This window comes from Lepidochelys kempii, chromosome 5 (assembly GCF_965140285.1).
Source record: "Lepidochelys kempii isolate rLepKem1 chromosome 5, rLepKem1.hap1, whole genome shotgun sequence".
Classification (NCBI taxonomy): Eukaryota; Metazoa; Chordata; order Testudines; family Cheloniidae; genus Lepidochelys; species Lepidochelys kempii.
Window position 1 is genome coordinate 109,481,371 of NC_136384.1, and position 21,349 is coordinate 109,502,719.

Below are 21,349 nucleotides of genomic sequence, written 5' to 3' on the forward strand. Positions count from 1 at the left end.
AATGACCTGGGAACAGAATCGCTTCCTTTGTTCACTATTTATCATTGTTTTTCCTGCCATTTAGCTTATAACACATCTGTGATACATCAGGGCTTTGTCCCTTTCTACACTGATGTTTCAAGCTTCATTTGCAAAAAGCAGTTCTTGAGTTGCAGCTACAAAATATGCTACTAGGGTGTTTAGAATTCATTACGGACTTATATTTGGGTTCTGGTATTGGAACTTTCTTATCATAGTCCAGCCTCCCAAAGAAGTCTAGAATCAGAACTCAGTTTGTTCTACCACAGCTGAGAGGTTCTATATTTTGATAGGGGCACAGGGTTTGAAATCTGCCCCAGTGTGTCTCAAAATGTTTTAGATCATCATATGAAGAGGTTAAAGAACACAACACCTGTTGTTATATTTTCCAGGTAGCCATAACGTGGACCTCGTAAAATCTTAAAAATGACTTTATCCTCTTCTGTATCGGGGTCGTATGCCTTCAAGGACCTGGCAGTAATGTAAATCCCATAATTGCCATTTTTCAGGTGCTCCACATCGGAAGAACAACGGAGGTGAACAATTTTTGGTGCAGTTTTGTCCAAATGGTCCACCTGAGTCAAGGTTAAAAATAACCAATATACATTTGTTTCACAATATCAGACCTTACTAAAAAAAAAAAAAAAAAAGGTTGAGTACACAGGTACCAGCTGAAATCTGACTCAAGGCTTTGGTAATCTCACCCACTGACCTGGTCAATATATCCTCCCCAACCTGAGCTACCTTTGCATCTCCATCCCTAACCATATACTGACTTGCATTACTGCCATCGACGTCTGCCTCCCCCCCGCCAGCCCCCACCATGGCTCCTGCATCCCATGAGCTTCCCATGAAACTACTTTACTCATCCCCATCCATCTTCCAGCTTTCTTGTGAATAGGAATTCTGAGCCCCAGAAGCCTCTTTGCTAAATCTGTACTTTGACATTTCTTAGGCTTTGCTATACAGTGCAGTCTGGGTCACTTGATGCTAAAACATGCCAGATTATACAAGAACTTAAAGCGGAGGCACCTGGGCCTAATGCTGACACTGTGAGAACTTTTAAAGGTGGGGGAAACCAGAGACCAAAGGAAAGATCATAAAAAGGAGGAACTGGGTCAGGCTAAGGGGAGGCAACTGATAGGGATTCGAATTCATGACCGAGGAAGAATAGAAATCCAGCTTGCAAGCAAAGGGAGCTAAGCATTGAGACTGGTGAGAACAGAGGACTCCCTCATGGAGCAGAATTGAATGAAAGGTTCTGGTTCAGTTCTAGGGCAGGGCTGAAGTCTGAATAGATTCTTGTAAGATCTGTAAAACATATCTTCCATCACAGAACAGTTATAGACTATCAAGTTGAGTATTTTCTCCCGGATGTGACCCATGACTGATGCTTCAGTAGTCCTAACACCACCCTGCCACACTGAGTGTAGCTTATTGTGCAATATACCTTTGGGGAAAATGTGGGATTTCATCCTCACCACACCTGGGGTTAACTTTGGGGCCTTAACACTTGAGGATTGAAAACTCTTATAACATTCATCTCAACTAGTGTAACAAAGATTGCATTTTTCCTATACTTATGTCTAATCCATTTTTGAACTATTTGCTTCAGTAATACCCTGTGGCAATGACTTCCATTGGTTAATTATCGTATTAGCCCATCCCTACCAGTTCAATCCTCAATTGCTGAGTGTCTGAAACTGAGCAGCAAGTAAGCACTAGCACTATGCCCTTTGGAGCCAGTATTTTTATACCTATTAATTAACCTTATTATTTTATTCATCTTTTTAAAACAGGCAGATTGGCCATACTTACCTGAATGGTGAATGCCACAGGCTCCATTTGCACCTTCCCATCTATGATGAAGCCGTCATTAGTCCTATCTGTTGCAACAAAGGTAAATCTGTCAATCTGGGAAGCCCCTCCTCCGTGTCTATATGCCATGTCCATGTTGTCCACATCTTGTTGGGTGAAATTGTGATGCAGCAGCACTGCCCCACGGTAGCACAGGTGGCCATATTGAGGGAGCTGTGCCAAGAGGAAAGTAAGGTTCTTTGAGGAAGTGTCAGGATCTGAAAGCTGCAGGACATCAGGAGAAAGGAGTGCCATAGTGCCTTCCACTAATCTTAACCCCTTGTTCCTAGACACTATGGGCAAAGCTTGGTCCACTGTCTCCAGCGTGATCTCGAACGTTCCATGGTTAGTCTTCAGTCCATTGCTGGTGATAAATCTGGCAAAGAGAGGCAAGGCAGCCTTCAGCATGTGTTCTTGATTCACCATCTACTGAAATGAAATGATAATACACACCTTTACTAAAGGATTTGCCTCACGGTAACTCTGAAACATACATCAAAAACTGGATCTCTGACAGTATCCTGTTTTTCTTTTGACTCAAACCCAGACCAAACTGGGGATAGCCATACAACTTAGGGTATCAAGTATCAGAAGGGTAGCCGTGTTAGTCTGGATCTGTAAAAGCGGCAAAGAGTCCTGTGGCACAGGACTCTTTGCAACTTAGGGTATGTCTACCCTGCAATTTTTCTGTGAATGAACTACACACAATGCTGATGAAAGGTTCTCACTTGCCAAAGTCTTCATTCAGTTACTTTTGTCATTACCTAACTGGAAAAGGTCTTCTCCTCAGTTAGCCAGCTCAGCCCTCAAGTGGCTGGAGAGCCTAGTGGTATGGCTCTTACCCAGAGGTCCTGAGTTCAAATCCCAGAGGACAGCAATGTGCACTAAGGACTACACTATCCATCTAAGTGGAAAGATTTGTTTTGCAAAGAGCTGTTCTCTGTGGTGATATATTTCCCTTATTCTCACTGCACCCCTCAAAATATACTGCACTTTGTGTGCATGTGTTATCATGCTCACAAGTGTAAATTAACATGGGAAAGTACAACTGATATTTCAGACATAATTACAGGTGCATTCCCAGCTAGCCCCTTTTTCCTCTCATGACTGGACTGCCATTTTACATAAGCCAAATAAGGAATAGTCGACATTTTGATCATTTGTTTTGTCTTGATCTGGAGGTTGAGAGGCTTGTAAACTGAACTCAGAGAACTATTAAAAGAACCAAAAGCTCAGAACTAGGATTGCTGTGGTTTACCTTGTTTATAAGTGACCTTCATAGGTCATGGAAATGGCTTGCAGTATTATACAGGCTGTCCAACTAAAACCCTTCACTGCCTATGCCAATGCCCGATGATTAGGGGCTGACCAACTTGTAAGCAGGCACTGTGCCATCAGACAGATGGGAATGTATATAGGCAGGCCAGAGACTATATAGGAGTTAGAAGTATGTTTACTGAGGGCAGAATTCCCAGCAGGGAATATAGAGGCAGCTGTCTGTACTGACCTGAAGTTACTGTGCCCATGGTAAAGGGGATGTACTATTGCTAATTTAGCTGGATCTGATATACCGCTAGAATAATAATATCAAATGATAAGTACAAAACATTTCATTTTTTGGACCATTTTTTGGCCTTATAGAGACAGGACAAGTAAAGCTGAGGGGTGCAAATTGACATAGCCACCTTTTTGGAGGGTCTCTCTGGAAGGTCCCCTGAGAAATCTCTGAAACCAATATTTAATAAAAAAAGATTTAGGAAGAACAGTTGATGTGTATGAAAAATTAGTCCAGAATCTTCTACAGGTCACTGGACAGGTTCTGTGACCATCTTAGATATATAAATAAGGATCAAAATTATAATGCAGATGTAACTTGGTCTGGCAGATAATGAAGCAGGCTGTGTCCAAGAAGTAGTTATTTCTATACTTTCCTATTTCTACACTTCAGTTTTTTGTTTATTTCAGGTTTAATGCTGCTCTGTCTTTCCCCTAGGAATGAAAAGCAGCCAACATTCTCATCACTCTGATGAAATTTGGGGGGACGACTTCAGGTTTAGTTAGGAGGACATGTCGCATGGTTTGATTTCACCATTACCAAGGTTTTATGCTTTCTGAAGTTCCATGGCAATAGAGTTGGATGCAGAACCTGCCATCTGTCATGGCATTTAAAAGATAAAAATGGAATCATAAATAGAGCCAGCTCATTACAAAATCGAGCCAGCGTGTCAAAATGGAGGACATTAGCATGTTCTTTTAGCATCCTGCTGCCAGCATCTGATGTCAGGTTGCTAATCATTTGAAGTCATCTGTCCAAACAAGCATTGCCAAATCTTTCTTCCAGGCCAGAAGCACCAAACAATACAGGGAAATTTATTACTGAAGAAATTACTTTAGCGGAAGGTAAAAATCTGATCATTTAACCTTCCCAACTCCATATAACTACTCTTACCATTCCTTGTTTAAAAAAAATAATCTACTGCAGTATTTATATCCCTATACACAACCAAATTCTTTGCCAAATTATAACAGAAAGGAACATAAATTACAGTGATTCAAACTGACATATTTATTAAAAAACCACAATCTTACTTCTATTTAACCAACCGCTTTAATTTGGATCTACTCCACTGGTCCAGACAGAAAACTTAGAGCTTGTCTACAGAGTTACATCAGTTTAATTGAAGATGTCATTTTAAACTGATTTACTTAAGCCAGTGCAAAAGACTGTGTGGACACTTATTTTAAGTTGAAACTGGATCTATTTCAGTTCAGCTTAAGTTAATTAAGAGCAGGTTTGAGCTAAACTGAAAAGCCACTCAAACTGAAATAAGTGGGTTCACATAGAGGTTTGCACCCGTCTAACTTAAACTGTGCAAGTTTGTATTCTACAGAAAACCATACTGCTTCATGACTATCACAAAGCTTCATAAAGCCAAGGAAGTTAAAAAATGCTCAGTAACTGGTATTCTCTGTTATGGAAATAAGTGATCATAAGAACAGCTCTCACAGCTAGAGCTAATTGAAAATCAGAATTTCCACCTCATACGAAATTCAAACATTTCAATGTTTGCTTTTGTTTTAAATTGGGACAAAAGGTCAAAATATTTTTTTTTTTTTGTAGAATGAAAAGTTCAGATAATTTTGATTCAGAAATGTCTAAACATTTCATTTCAGCTTGTTCAGTGTTGAATTGTGTCTGCCACAGTGCCATATGGGACTTGTAGTTTGGATGCCTCATGGCCTCATTCTCTTCTTTGGGCCAAGCTTTACAGGATGATTGCAGGATATACTGCAATCATAAAAGTCCCATGAGGCATTATAGCAATTTAGCCATACAAGGGAATGATGAATCATGGGTGATGTAGTCCAACCTGGGAGCATTAGCCCATACAGGAGAATTGGGACATGAAAGCATCTAAACTACAACTCCCATGAGGCACCGTGGCAGCTCAGGCAAATTAATATAAAACTGACTGAAAACTAAATGTTTCTGTTTGGTTCAATGAACTACAATATTTTGTTTTGGTCAAAGTGAAATACTTAATTTGATTTTCCCCAAAGGAAAATCAACGAATGTTGGCAATATTGAAAATTTCCTGTGGAAAATGTAGATATTGTGAAATTCCATTTTCTGTTAAAAAAAAATTTAAAAAATCCAAACATTTTGATGGACAATTCTCAGCCAGCTCTACTCAAAGCTTATTACTATTTCTTGCGGAACATTATCTGCATTTTAATCAACCTAATACCCCCCACCATCCCAAAAAGGTTGTGTGCAATAGTGAACCTCCCTCTAGTTGCATGCTTCTTTTCTATGGCCCATTGGGGTACATTATGAACACCACCAGGAACCCTGTTCTTCCAGACACTTTGCCTCCAGAAAGTACCAGTCTGTGCTGGCTTGTGTGGCTGGTTCAGGACCTGAACGCAGATCCTCCAGTGACAGTGCATTTGGTTGTCACTAGAGTGCCAAGCTGACTCTGAAGGTGACAAACTTTTATCTGCAAATTCTGTTGTATTTATTTCCTTGTCTTGTGGAACTAGAATAGATTAATGCTCATCAGCGTGTGAAAGAATCACTATAGAATTCAAAAAGCTTGTGGTAGAATTAATGTCACTTACTGAAGATTATAAAAAATCTATTGTATTGAAATAAGAAACACAGCACAAGAGGGCAGGGCACAATCTATATGTATCAAGGAATACATTACTAATGGTCACATACACTACTCTTCCACCATATAACACTGTTGACAACAAGAAGGTTAAGGCAGAAGTTAGTTAAATGCTTAAACTGCAAGACACAGTCACTCAATCTGCTCCAAAGAATGGCTGTAGCAAGAGGCATGAAAGAACTATCAAAGTCTAGATCAAGAAATCTGAACCCAAATTCTCAGTGTGGACAACGATTTGGTGGGAGCACTGACTCTAGTATGAAAGAAATTGGGTGTGATGCCATGAGATTGAGCACCTTATGCTAAAAGTGACACAATTAGAGCTGGTGTCCTAAAAAATAAATATGCTAATGAGCCAGATCCTCAGCTGTAGCTCTACTGAAATCAGTGGAGTTATGCTACCAGCTGAGGAGCTAGGCAACTGAGAAATTTTATAAGAGAAGCACACTAACAGAATTGCATATTAGGCAAAGTGAGGCATCCTTGTTTCTTAGGGAGATAACAGTACTAAGAAAGAATAAATGATGTATGCTGTTGCTGTATAAATCAGCTAAATGTTTGATATAAGTCCTGAGAGATTTTGGGGTGGTGTACCATACCAATAAGGAGGAGTTGGAATATAAAAGACAGATAAAGGCAAATTTACAGTTTGATAAGTTTGATCCTACCCACCTGGGTTATTATTACATTGGTCCATGGAAGCAAATCATCCTTAATTTTGGCAAAAAATTTAGGGAGAGTTTACACTGATATGAGGCTTCAAATTGATAGATTAAACAGGCACCAAGATATTTAAATTAGTTTATGACTACTTAGAAAAGAGAGCTGTGTCAGAGTATGTAATTTGGCTACCTTATTAGTATATTTATTTATTAAAGTTGGTTTTGTAACCAGAGAGATAATCAATAACAACTCAGACAGAGTGATCTTATGGATTGAACCACCTATCTTAAAGCCATAGACAAAAAGCTGATGGATAGCCCAAGCTGAAGGTTCCCATTTAGAATAAACAAAAGAAGAATGGGGGAACCAATGGGAAACCTTAGAGAAAACATGGTTCAGCATGCAACCTCCAGAAAATATGAACCATTAGAAAACTTTAGTTGAGGGAAATGAATGTAATGAATATGATGCTCTAAATATTCTATCTTAGGGATTTTTATAGAACCTGCCTTCTCTGAGGCAAATCTGCTACACATAGAGAGGGGGCAGGATTGCAGGGACTGGGTGGGAGGGGCGGGGGATGCCCCTTGTGTAAAGCTCAGCTTCCTGGCAGTTCCCAGTTTGCCCGTGAGGGCGGTGGGGGAAAGGAGATGGGATTGCCAAAGATGGGGCTCCACTTTAATTCAGATTCTTGTATCTTTGCCACTCCACAACTCCTACTACCATGTGCCCTTTACAGGAGAGACAATGTGGGATGTAGGAGAGGAGATTCTTTTACCCCACACAGTTCCCCAGCAATCAAGCCAGCCATTTAGTCTAGGTGCTTTGCTAAAAATTTGCCCTTTAAATAAAACTTCCACTCAACACAGTCAAAAGACTTTTCTGTTCCAAGTGAAATAGGAAGACCTGGAAATTCCATGGGTCTTAGCAAACTGTATGACACTGAACACCATGCACTTTCAGCTTCTACCTAGCATTAACATCTGGTCTGGGTACAGTAAGGATGGACTTCCAATCCACACAACAGCACTTTGGAAATTAGCAAGAATCTCAATACCTCAGTATAAAAGGGATACAAGTCTGCATCACCTGCAGTCCTGGGGATCTTTGCCCTTGTCAGTGATAAGAGATTGTATGGCTTCAGATGGAGTGTGGTGTGGAAAATTGAAAGATAAATTAAATAATTAACCTACCTTTTTAGGAGGGAATATAAAGAACGTATAGTTGAAAAAACACATGGTTCTGAAGGATTTCAGGTATTACAAGAAATGTGCATCCCCGCTCTGAAGAATTGATTCCTTACTGAAGGAAATATTCCTTACTGAAGAATTTAATACTAAGACCAGTGGTACAATTAACAAGGAAAACTTTATAGTTTAAGGTGAAATTCCAAAAGGGATGTTACTGAGGCCCACTCTCCTGACTTAGTTGTTATCAGCCATGTATATTTGCATGTTAAACAATATTTGAACCATTATAGGCAGAAGAATATAGCCCATGCTCTTATTTCATGGTTTTAAAGGATGAGTAGTGATCACATAGTGTCAGTTAGTCAAGGCTAAATCCAAGATAGAGGTAATACTTCTTATCTTATAACCATTGGCTATTTACTACCAGCACCATCACTACCACCTTTCCATCAGTTTTGTTATTAGCCAAAGTAACAAACAAGAAGGAATTCTTCAAAGCTTACCTGAACAGATCTCGGGGAACAGCTGCCTTGCTATTGTGAACATAGCAGACTGCTTGACCTGCTACATCCATTTGGCTGAAACTTGTAATAGGGACTCCAGGATAGCTGACATACTCTATCTGTCCATACTGAGGTGGGGAGGTTATCACATAGAGGAGCTCTTCTGGTTTGTCAGTTCCATCAATTGCAAGGAGAACATCAGTTGTCAAAAAACCTCTGTCCCCCTTAGATACAGTAAATGGCCTTACGAAAACAGCTATGTCCCCTGCAAGATACATGATACCCAGTTAAAAGTGTCATATTGACATCTGTATTTCTCTCTTACCTATTGTTTTTACCTAATGTATGTAGATGAATTCATAGTTTTAAATAGTGATTGTGTAGTGTCACATTTGTCAAGGATAAATCCACAATAAAGGTTACATCTTTTGTAATACAAATCTAATGGTGGAAGTAAGCCCTCATGGTTATAGCACAAAATTGGGAGTCAGGAGTCCTGAACCATACTCCCAGCTTTGCTGTTCTTATTACATGCTTTGGAGAAATTACTTACCATTTTTCTGTGCCTTGGTTTACCCATCTACAAAATGAGTATAATACCCACTTTACCAAGATATTGTCAGTTTAGTCTATATTTATAGACATAAAGCACTTTGAGGTCCTATGAGGTGAAGGATAAAGTATTAATTGAGTGTACAACCTTTTGAAACCTTAGGAAGCCTTCTTTACAAATAATTTTAAAAGACCCTATCCCACAATGAGTTCCATGCAGGCAGTCATGCTACTGCGGGCCTGGAGCCCCAATGAAGATAATTGGACCCTGCTCATTAAAGGGTTAAGGCCTAAGAGTGGATCATAAATGGCAATTTAATTTTATTCAGATTGTCCTGGTATAAGAATTAGTCATGGTAGAATGCAAAATTACCCAGATCTTTACCTTTTTCCATATCCTTGATAGTTATGTAGAAGTCCATTGGTGGAGATTTGTTGTCCCCATCCCACAGATGAAATGTGAAGCTGTCTTGGTTCCTGGACCCCATAGCTCCTGTATGCACATATCTCACAAGGTTCATATCTATTTCCTCCTGAGTGCACTTCATTTCAGTTTGGAGCGTCACCCAGTCCCTACCTACCTAGAAAGAATAAAAATCTGTCAGCAACCTAACATTATCCATAAGTTTTCCCAAGTTAATTTTGCTCAATTAGTAGATATTGTTCAGTTATTTACACCCTTGCCAATGACAGCCTATCTATATTCCCCTTTCATGCTTTGGACCTCCTTCCTAATGGAAGGTTTCAGGGGCAGTACCTGGCAGGAGCTTTGTAGTCAAGCAGCCAGAAGAGCTGGTGGAAAAGCGGATGCTAAGAACCTAACAGAGCTCACTGCTAGGAAGTGTTTCCTCATATTCAGCCTACATTTTCCATTTCTTAATTTCATGCCATTACTCCTAGTTCTGCTCAGGCCCAAAGCCAACCAGGCATAAGTGAGGAGCCTGTGGGGAGTTAGAGAGACACAGGGAGAATTAGGGAGCCATGGGGTCCTTCCCTGGAAAAATTTGAAGTGTCAGGTGCAATATCCTGCATTTCAGAAGATTTCAAGGTATTTAACAACAAATATGCTAGATCAACCAAAATCTGAATATGTGGTATTGAGCAGGAGTTGTGTACCAGCATAACATGCTGCTGCTGGAGAAAATAATGTTAAAATACCAATAAGCACAGCACACCAAAACCATGGGCTTCAGACACACTCATATATTTCTTGTTAGACAGACACACAAACCTATATAAAATATTAGGAGAAGCCAGAATCTACCTAGCAGCTTATTTCCCTCCCTGAGGTATGGGGCACGAGGCTCCCATTTCCAACACCATCATTCCAGAACCAAGCCCCACTTGTCTCACAGAATCATGCTACCTGGAATACAATGGCCCATTTTCTACATAACAAGTTAAAAAGAAAAGTTAGTACATCTGCCTTGCTTTTTGTTCTGATTGCTCATCTTTGGTCAATAATTTTCTTCTCTCCTGTTTCTATTCCTATTTTTTCAGTGTCTCTTTCTTTCTCATTAACACTTATTCTCTGACCTTCCCTTTCTCTTTCTCCACCTATCTACTTTCCTCCTCTCTCACTGATAGGTTCTCTCCTGCACCACTGGGGAGTGTCTCATTGTGGGGTCTCCTTCCACTCTCTTCCTGGTCCCTGAAATATCTCCCCATCCTCTGTCCCTGGGGTTGTTCTTTCCCCCATTTGGTCTTCTCTCTCCTCTTCCTCCCATTGGGTTTCTTCCCCTCTAGGATCTCCACCATCATCCCATGAAGATCCTGCCTAAGGTGACCAGATGAAACGGACAAAATATTGGGACACATGGGGGAAGGAAAAAAAAAAAAGAAAAAACCCCGCCAGAGCCGAGTTGCCAAAGCAAAAAAAAAAAACAAAAAAAACAAAAAAACGCCGGAGCGGCCAAAGCCGCAATATCAGGACAAATGGCGTCCCGACCATGCATCAGTCGGGACGCAGGACAAAGAACTAAAAATCGGGACAGTCCCAATTTTATCGGGATGTCTGGTCACACTAATTCTGCCATGGTTTTAACCTCCCCTTCACCCCCCATCTGCAACTCCCACCTCTAGTATCAAAACCTCTGTATCTTGCATGGTTCAGCTACACAAGTCAGTTCGCCATAGCAGCGTATTCCAAAACATGAAAGACATTCAGGATAAAAGGAGAATCAGCTTCTTTTTGTTCTAACAAGAGAGAGTTGTTTGCTTGCTTGCTTTTTGTTAAAGCACAAAGACTAACCTTGAGCTGAAGCTGCCCGTTTTCTGGAATTCTTTCAAATAAATAGTAAATTCTCTCCCTGGGGGTGTCTTTATCTTCAGCTGACAGAACAGCACTAGAAATTATTCGGGTTTCACCCATGTTCACCGCTATCTCATCCTTCCTGAAAAAAGAAAAGCCTCATGCACTGATATGAAAACAGAAAAGTAACCTTTCCAACAAGTGATATTACTGCCAGGAATCGTATTACTCAGAAGCTGACAAGAATAGTAACTGCAGAATGACTAAAGAAGAACACATAGATCTGCAAAACAGCAAGCAGAGATGACTGATTTCTCATAACAGTGAAAAGCAATACCAACAAAACAGATCTGAAGCAACTTTGGATCTAACAACAGGAATCAATTCTGTCTGCCTCCCTCCACAGTCATTATCTGGGTTACCTTAAAGGGGCAATATGAACAAGGTGGCCATACCAACAGGTACGCCATTGACCCTTTAGGAGACTTAATTAATTGGCTGTTCAATCATTGCCTGGCTGAGTCCCAAAAAAGAGCTTATACAAGGAACAGAGGCCCATTCTGCTGGTTGCCTATGATTACCTCCTCAGACATTCCATTAGCCCTCCAGGATCAAATCACTGTAAGGTTTTGCTTATGGCCTTTTGCTCATTGGTGTCTGTGGCTGCCATTGCACAAGAAAAAACAGAGTCAGATAGGATGGACGTCCCAAAATGGTTTTAAATTCCCCCAGAGACTTACTCCAGCCTAATTCTCAGTCTCTCTTTCTCTCTCTCTCTGTTTCCCTCCCTTCAGCTAGTACCTGCCTCTTAGCAGCTCTCTATCCACATAATTTTACTATTGTTATTATTTATTACTTGTATACCAGTAGCACTAACTATGTACTAGGCACCAACCAGAGATAAGGTAAGACACAATCCCTGCCCCAAAGAGCTGACAATCTAAGAAGACAAGCAACATACAAAGGGATTAGAAGGTGGGTTAAAAAAACACAGCACTACTATAGGTACATTTAAAACAATACTGTTATCTGACCCCCAACTCTTCATCTACCTAGGCAGAATTAGTTGGCTAATTCTTTCTGGTATCAGACTAGAGGGTCTTGAAGAGGGACTTTGGAGGGTGGGGGAAATGAAGTGGCTTTACATTCGGGGAAGGTGTTCCACGCAGCAGGGCTAAGTGGAAGAAGGTGCAAAGGTGATTGTGCAGTACTCATAGTGATTCAGAGACATCAACGGCTAGATCAGGAACACCCTGTCAGTACTTTTCAAGTCTGCTTACTTTCCCAACTGCATGGCATGTGCAGGCTATTGGAGAATGGGACTAAAGTGGGGAGGAAAGGTGATCCCAAATCAAAGGGTGAGCAATATTCCCCACTGGGGATGACTAATTATAAGATCTAATCACTGCCTGTCAAGGAAGCAACACAGTTTCTGGGTTCATCTGGGCACAGGAGGTGAAATACACTTATCTGCAGTCACCTCCATACCTGACTCCAAAGAGAGAGAGTAGGGAATGGTGTACTGAACTTTATCCAAACAAGAAAAATATCAAGGGATATTTGATCAGTAATTATGATTACATCATTTCATTTTACTAGTATGTAAACTGTACCCTGCATTCTAAGCTATGGGCACTATTCTTGCTCATGTGTACTATATACCTTTTTGTGATCATGTAATTGTAAAATTAACTTTTGTATTCCGTATTTTTCTCTGGGTTCATGAAGTTACACATTCTTAAAATCTATTCCTCTGCATTTAGCAAGGAGTTCTAGCAGTTTAGGAAATATTGTTTCCAATAACCATCATCAGTTAAAGGATGAAACTTTTCACAGAGGGATCATAAGAAGATAAGGGATCATAAGAAGATGGCCATACTGGGTCAGACCAAAGGTCCATCTAACCCACTATCCTGTATTCCGACAGTGGCCAATGCCAGATGCCCCAGAGGGAATGAACAGAACAGGTAATCATCAAGTGATCCATTCCCTGTAGCCCATTCCAAGCTTCTGGCAAACAGAGGGTAGGGACACCATCCCTTCCCATCCTGGCTAATAGCCACTGATGGACCTATCCTCCATGAACTTATCTAGTTCTTTTGTGAACCCTGTTATAGTCTTGGCCTTCACAACATCCTCTGGAAAAGAGTTAGACAGGTTGACTGTGCATTGTGTGAAGAAAATACTTCCTTTTGTTTGTTAAACTTGATGTCTATTAAAACATGTCAGTGGAAAGTTGTCCTCACTCTCCTAGTCAAATTAAAAACAGATCATATTTTCTTTAAATGCAACTGCAGTAGTTTACTTCTAAAAGATCAGGAGTCAGAGTGAAACATCAGTCTTGTGTGTTCCTCCATATGGCATCATCCTGAGTTTAATTCGTTTGTAAATCACAGTTTTGATGAGAGGGGAGGAAATTAACTTATCCCTTGACTGGAAGATGAATTATGATTGAGAGAAAATATTTTTAGAAAACTAAATCTACTATGAATGTTCAGAGCTTACTCCGTAACTCTGTAGAGCCTTTTAGTGACATGGGGTGATCTCAGATGATCGGGAATGGGTTCTTTCTCAATCCCCAAATCCTATGCTATTTTCAGTGTTAGCTGATATATACAATAACCACATAACACCGATGGCCAGGAGAAAGAGATAGCTGGATAGCTAAAGTCAATCGCACTGTATGTATTGGCCAGCAGAGGGAGTACAAAGATCAGAGTTGCTTTTCAATAAATATTTTAACTAAGGTCTGACAGACAAATGGAATATGTGCCTACATATAGATTACAACAGCTGTTTATTATGAAATAAAAAACCAACATGAAAAGAAACTTTGTGATTTAGGCATATTTTTGTTATCAACTGTGATCTTTATCGAGAATGCTCTTGTTAAACAGACCTATGGTGGTAGATGCAGGAACATCTTTGTTGGCATTAGTCTATGGCTATTTATGGCAGAATAGCCCTATTAATCACTATTTTGCTGTTTTGATCACTGTTGAATCATTTCATCTGAACACATCCCACAATTTGGAATAGGAACATGTGGCTTACTTGCTCAGCATTGGTTTCTCATCATTAACTGGGATGACCTTTACCAGAATGGTTCTGAGGACTTTATGTTTCCCATCTGACAGCTGGAGTGTAAAACCATCAGTGAGGTTTTCAGAGTCATCATGCATGTACACCAGCCTCATTCCTGGAGAGAGGGGGGAAAAAAGAGAGAAAATAAAACCTGTCTCCTTCAAAATCTCTTTCATGACATGTCCCTCTGCCTCCATCATCCTCCCCCTCTCCCCAACCCACCATGTCTTCTGGTCACAGCCAGTTTGTTTCAGCTAGCAGAGGACAAGCCATGTAAGCAGCAGCTGTTCATTAATCCATCAGTACACCAGCAACTCAAAAAGAGCAGCATGACCTGTTAAAAGAACAAAACTCCTTTCCAAACTATCTTTGTTCTGAAAAGGTAAAAATTTTCCATCCAGTCCCATCCACCCCAATTTAAAACTTCTACTTGACTGGGGGATAAGATGGTCAGATATCACTCCTCTGTGTCTTAACTGATCCTTAGAGAGGGCTTACCCATCTTTAGGGAGGAAGACTGGTGTTGTAATTGAGACAGTGGATGCGGGATTCAGGAGATCTGGCTTCAGTTCCTGGCTATGACACAGACTTTCTGTGTGACCTTGGGCAAGTTATTTAATCTCTCTGTACCTCAGTTCCCAATCTGAAAAAGCATGATAATATACTTCCTTTCTCCGACCCTTTATCTGTCTTGTCCACTTAGGGAATATCATGTTTGTACAGTTCCTAGCACAATGGAGACTTGATCACAGTTGCACCTCTAGGTGCTACCGTAATGCAAATGAATGATAACCAAACCCCACAAGTGAATACTCAAACGTTGGAGAAGTAATTTAAAAATTAAATTATTTGGGCTATTTCCTCTCTAATTGGAAAAATGAAGAAATAAGCATAATGGATAGAGTAAATATATTTATGTCATTATCACTGCAATAGGTCCAACTTCCATAAAGTTTTTTTGCACTGATGTAAAAATATTGTTTTAAAAATAATAAAATGTCCTCATATTTTCTTGTAGAAAATGAGACCTATAATTTTTGTCATTTTTTGTACTTCAGTCTCATTTAGGATCATCAAAAGGATCGCAAGGATTTAAATGAGCAAAATGTATCTAGTGCATTTAAAAAGCAAAACAAAACAGGACTCCATTAAGTTACGTGTTAAATCCAGATTTGTTTTCCCTATACCATGTCCATTTCACATGTTGGTCCATGATTTAACCCGTGCACAGCTGTCCATTCCCCAGCGCCTAACACTCAAGAGCTAGTTGTGCTGGTCAAATGTTTGAATGGATGTACTAGGGGAACTGGCCTAGGACCTTGACATTTGTTAGTCCACATCTGAATAGCCATCCCAAAGCTAGTTCCCAGATTATCCACCAAAACAGCACAGGCTAGGATGGCCAGCAGGTGGCTAGACAAAGGAGGATAGAGAGGTCACACTGCAGTTCTTTGCAGTGGAACTTTAGTGAAAGGGTATTGAAGTGGTCATGTCTGTAAGTAGAAAGAGAGAGAAGAAGGGTCACTCAGCTGAGATGGGGTCAATATGCATGACCAGGAAAGACTGAGGAATGTAGGATGAGTACATTATATTTTTGTGTCTACTTTTTGTGGAAGGAGATCAGATACAATGGTGACATTATAAAAACAGAGGGAAAAAATATTTGTCCTCAGTGCTCTGAGGCCCAAATTCTGATCTGAGTTACATAGGTGTAAATGTATTGAAATCATATTAATTACTTCATTGTTCTCCAGAATATCAGTGTAGACGAACAGGTTTCAATTAGCTGGTCATGGTTAACAATAGAGCCCCTTCTCCTACCTCTACCCTGTAGAGCAATTTTTTACCCACGACTACATAATGTTCTTTAAAATGACCTAGTACTTAGAGTAGGTACTAAGTGGCATTTAAAAGTGTTAATTAAAACATAGTGGCTAGCACATTTTAGACCACTCCTTTTCCCATGCAGATGATTTCCACTAAGGGTTAGAATACTGTATTATTGTCCTCACAGGAAACTTGGGGTGTAGGCTTCCCAGGATGAACTTCTTGAAGGATTCCCAAGGGATTAAATATGTTGAAGTCAGAAAATACCACTCAGATTTAATTTGCTATTCTTAAATTTTCCTATGAAACTATAGCTAGGCCAGGTGAATAAGTGATGAATGTTTCTTACAAGGCCACTTTGTCTGGTATGAATTTTTAAAGGAACAAAAGGACTGATGCAAAAGAAATGCTGCATTTACCATTCTTAAGAAGTTCCATGGAAAAGTCATGCACAGGATGTTCATGACTGTGGTGACTGCTAATGAATCTTTTGTAACTCATAACATCATTGCCATAGACTCCATGAATGAGGAATCCATGCTGGGGTTTCTGGACAACGGTAAACCTCAAATGATCTTGAGGTACATCCAGATCAAGGACGTTGATTACAGAGGGATCCAGTTCTTTCATTTGGCCCTCCTGCACCTGAGCAGCAAAACAAAACAAAGCAACAATAACCATGATTTTTCTGTAGAAAGAATAGTTTCTTTCTTTTTTTTTTTTTTTTTTTTTTTGTGAAGAAATGGAATCCTCTTCCCTCACAGAGAGCAGCCAGGTCCTTCCCACAAATCATCAGAGGTTCCTCTGAAACCAAAAGGAAAAAACAACCCTCCACCTCCTCAGCTAAGATTCTTTCATTGTTTAAAAGTCTGATTCATTGAGCTCTTACTTACTTACCAGCACAGTACTTACTACTATGGGAAGCCCTATTGAAGTCAATGTGACAATGCACAGTAGTAAATGTTGTTATGCTCAGCAGTAAGTATTTGCAGGAATTTCCCCTCATAGATCAACAAAATACAAGAAATCAGCTCCCTGATTCTCCTCTCTCTCCTGTACCAAGCTGAGAATCTGGCCAGTAATGAGTAAGAAGACGCCATTTTTACATGGTCATGCTTCTGACCATAACCACTCTTACACACATTAAGAGGCAGCTACATGGCAGATCCACACAGCTTGAAAAAATTTAATTGTGAAACATCACATATACCCCAATTGCACATCAATTCTGTGGGACTGATGACAGGAGAATCCTGACTCTGTTGAAGTCAATGGCAACTGGGGCTGGGATTTCATCCTGTGTTTCCAGGTAACATTATTTTTGCCCCCTCCCTTTTTTTTTTTTGGTCAGCAGAAAAGAATGCAGGAAAGTTCTTTTTTTACCATGACAATTTCTTGTACCAGAATATTATAAAGGAAACTGAGAATCATGCAACTCACCAGTGAAGTGGCTTTTAGCTCTGGGCATGCTGAGTTCTGGGGTTATGAAATATATTGGAGCTACATCTGTGTGTGTATATACACAAACACGTACATACCAGAGATTAGATAAATATACAGAGACATTACAATAAATCAAGTCTCCTCAGGTAAGTAGTTAAAACACTACTAAAGGAGGTAATTGGTGAAATTCACTCTGGTACAGAGCACCAGCACAAGGCCTGTGCAACATTAACACATTATTTTAATGGCTGATATGAGACTTGTGAGTTGAAAAGGCCTTATGTTTCCCTGCACAGGGCTGAATTTCACTCAGCAGATCAAAAGAAGGGGAATAAATCTCAGAAAGATGCTAATACATATGTTAAAAAGGAGCCACTGGCTATATATTTTCTGGCATAGAAAGTCATTAGATATCTAGTATTTTGTATTGTTCCTTACAGTTATGTTCCTTGCTATGAATTCTGGGACTTCATCATTCGTTGGGTTGATCAGGACATAAAATGGGGTCTCCACTGAATGATGCTTCCCATCAGTGACATAAATCATAAACTGATCTGAAGTTGGTTCTGTCCTCATATGCCTGGACTGCACATAATTTATATGCAAGGCTTTCAGGTGTATCAGCTGAAATGAAGCTAGTGGAATTCAAAGAGATGACAAGTTAACAAAATATTTATTCTGATTCCCTTTTAACAAACACTGTAACCCATTAAACACTTGTAAATCCATGCTCATTCCAGGTACAAATCATTTGGGTTTAACATATCTTTAAGCATTCTTAATGCTGAGGAAGCAAGGGAATATGGGCCCTAAATAAAACACACCAAGTTTGTCTCTACACTATGGAGACTATACTGACATAATTACATTTGTGTAGCTACACCAGCATAATTCCATAGGAAGGATTTTTTCTATCAGTATGGGAACACCAGTTCCCCAAATGAAGTTAGGTTTATGTTGATGAAAGCATTCTTCTGTTGACATAGCTGTGTTTACGCTGGGGGGTTAAGTCAGCATATTTATGTCAGACACCCTTGACTGATGTAGCTATGTTGACCGAACTTTTAAATGTAGACCAAACCTAAATAGCACATCTTAATGTTAATGTTAATTCTCCGATCTCAAGGTGAAGTTACACCAGGAATGAATTTGACCTGTCATGTTCAATTTCTTTCAAATCCAACATTGCTCAGGAGGTTTAGAGCAAAAAGAAATGCAGACTTTTCCCAACAGAGGTAATCTCACATCAGTGTGAACAGTGTCTTGCTCCTTCTTACACTGCAGTTGTAGATGTATGCCAAGAGTTACACTCCCAATCCAATCAAATCTGCTTATGATCAATCCAATTTGGGAAGTGGCTTAAGTAAATTGGACAAGGCAGGAACAGATCTACATGACAGTTTAACTCGTGCAGATTTCTTTTTCATTTAGAGCCAAAGTCTGCCTGGCCCTGATATGAGGGTGTATTGGAGTGACAGAAATAAAAAGCCTCTCCTCCCACTCTTTGTGCAGCATGTATAAGGCCGGAGATGATACTCAAGATAGCACAGGAACGGTTGCTTCTCTATTTGTATGGGGTACATAGTGCCCAAAGGGAATATGGAGGGTGGGGTGGGGAAGGGGGTGGAGGAAGAGCCATGGCTACATTCCTGCCAGTCACAAGCCAGCTCTGCTAGCTAGCCACACAAGGTATTTCTACATAGCCCATGAAAGTGAGCCTCCCAGCTTGGGTCGACAGACTTTGGCTAGTGGTGCTCACTCTAGCAGTGTAGAGCAGTGGCTCTCAACCTTTCCAGACTACTGTACCCCTTTCAGGAGTCTGATTGCCTTGCGTACTTACCCCCAAGTTTCACCTCACTTGAAAATTACTTGCTTACAAAATCAGACATAAAAATACAAGTGTCACCACACACTATTACTGAAAAATTGCTTACTTTCTCATTTTGACCATATTATAAATCAATTAGAATATAAATATTGTACTTACATTTTAGTGTTTAGTATATAGAGCAGTTTAAACAAATCATTGTCTGTATGAAATTTTAGTTTGTAATAACTGCACTAGTGCTTTTTATGTAGCCTGTTGTAAAACTAGGCAAACATCTTGAAGAGTTGATGTACCCTCTGGAAGACCTCTGTGTACCCCCACAGGTACCCATACCCCTGGTTGAGAACCACTGACCTAGACAACGCTTTGAAGTTGTGGCTTGGACTGGAGGTTGGGCTCTGAAGCCCACCCCCTCCATAGGCTTCAGCAACCAAGCTGCAACTTCAACACACTGTCTAGGCAGCTATTTTAGAGCACTAGCATGAGCTGCATTAGCTCAAGTCGGTTGACCCAAACTGGGAGATTTGCTGTTGCGGGCTGTGTAGACACACCCATGGGGGGAGAATATTGTATCCTGTGAAAGGATGTAGCGGGGCACATGCTTCACCTCCCCCACCCTCCCATACATCGGGGAGCTCCAGGAAGCACTCTATCTTCCTGAGACCAAATGCCTCATATGGTACTCCTTCTGGGATGCTGCAGCTCTACACCACCTCTCACTATGGAAGATGTGTGGTTTGCACAATCTAGCCCTCAATAAGTAAATGCAGGTAGATAGAGAAAGGTTTGCCTAAATAGGGACTTTGGGTGGAATTTTCAGAAGTGCCTAAATGACTGGGGAGCACAAAAGCCACTGGAAGTCACTGGGACTTGTGCCATTCAGTCACTTAGATCCTAGTGACTAGTGATTTGGGGGTGGCCAACCTGAAACAGCAGTAAGAGCCCTGACTTTCAGAAAGCGCACCACACTCGTGCACTAAAAATTAGGCTCCTTTAAAGTGTCTGAAGATGCACACCCAAAAAACCCAAACAATTGAGGCAACCAAAATCACTAGTCATTTTGAAAACGTAGGTTTAGAGCCTATCTTGATGCATTGATTTTTTGCCAATAGTACTTTACTAATGAAAAACAGAAGTGTGTATGTGGAAGGAGGGAGTACAGAAGAAATGTGAAGTGGAAGTGTAGAGAAAATAGGTTAATATATTATCATTTCTAACACAGACTGCAGCTCAAATGTGTAAATCTTAAATATGCTTAATTTATCTGAGTGCCAATTCTTCATGTTCACTGGGTTACATTCTCTCTTTGAATCCCTCCCACACAGCCTCAGTACACCTGCCTTCCCAATAAAGACTAAATTAAAGCATGCACCTGCCGTGACTACACATCAGCCTACTGCCTGGCAGTCCATTAGCCATGTAAGTAACATGCACAGTATTGGTGTTGTTGCCATTGTGTTTACACATACCTATACTTATACCAATGTTGCTCTTCTCAAACCCAGGGGAAGGTAATATATTTTCAATGTAACCAAACTGGGGAGGAGAAACCAAAACAAACTCTAAGTCATCTGCTGCGGTGTCGGGGTCAGTAGCAAACAAATTGTTAGTGGTAATGACAGCTGAGAAACCCTCATCCACAACGAACATGGCACCTAGACAGAAATGATATGATGATGAGCATTATTTAACTCAACTTACTGGGATATTTTACTAAAGAAATTGGCACAATAGCTGATGGGAAACTGTACTACAAACAGGCTGGTACAAATGTTTTCTAATCATGGTATCAACTCCACTTTCTCACCACATAAGCAGGTGGGGGGAGGAAATCACAAAACAATTTTACTGACAAGCCATTAAGTATGGTTTATGTGCTGCTCAAGATTAGTTGTTACCTCTGTTTGTCAGAGCATTAATTGCCTGAGAGCTGTTACGAATTGCAAATAATGAACAAT

At 40.3% G+C, this 21,349-nt stretch overlaps 1 protein-coding gene across 8 annotated transcripts in view; it reads right to left on the reverse strand.

Annotated features, from left to right (window-relative positions):
• FREM1 (FRAS1 related extracellular matrix 1) overlaps positions 1-21,349 on the reverse strand; it is a 103,508-nt gene that overhangs the window by 35,183 nt on the left and 46,976 nt on the right. Inside the window, exons 18-26 of one of the 8 annotated variants that reach the window (XM_073345426.2) lie at positions 20,861-21,046; positions 18,002-18,198; positions 16,540-16,765; positions 14,264-14,408; positions 11,210-11,351; positions 9,344-9,539; positions 8,407-8,671; positions 1,837-2,251; positions 392-593 (exon numbers count right to left, since the gene is read on the reverse strand). In XM_073345426.2, coding sequence (XP_073201527.2) covers positions 392-593; positions 1,837-2,251; positions 8,407-8,671; positions 9,344-9,539; positions 11,210-11,351; positions 14,264-14,408; positions 16,540-16,765; positions 18,002-18,198; positions 20,861-21,046 — 1,974 coding nt within the window. Of the gene's footprint in view, positions 1-391; positions 594-1,836; positions 2,305-8,406; positions 8,672-9,343; positions 9,540-9,843; positions 9,900-11,209; positions 11,352-14,263; positions 14,409-16,539; positions 16,766-18,001; positions 18,199-20,860; positions 21,047-21,349 lie in introns of those variants that run through there. The other 7 variants (XM_073345429.2, XM_073345428.2, XM_073345431.2 and 4 more) reach the window with 7 other exon arrangements.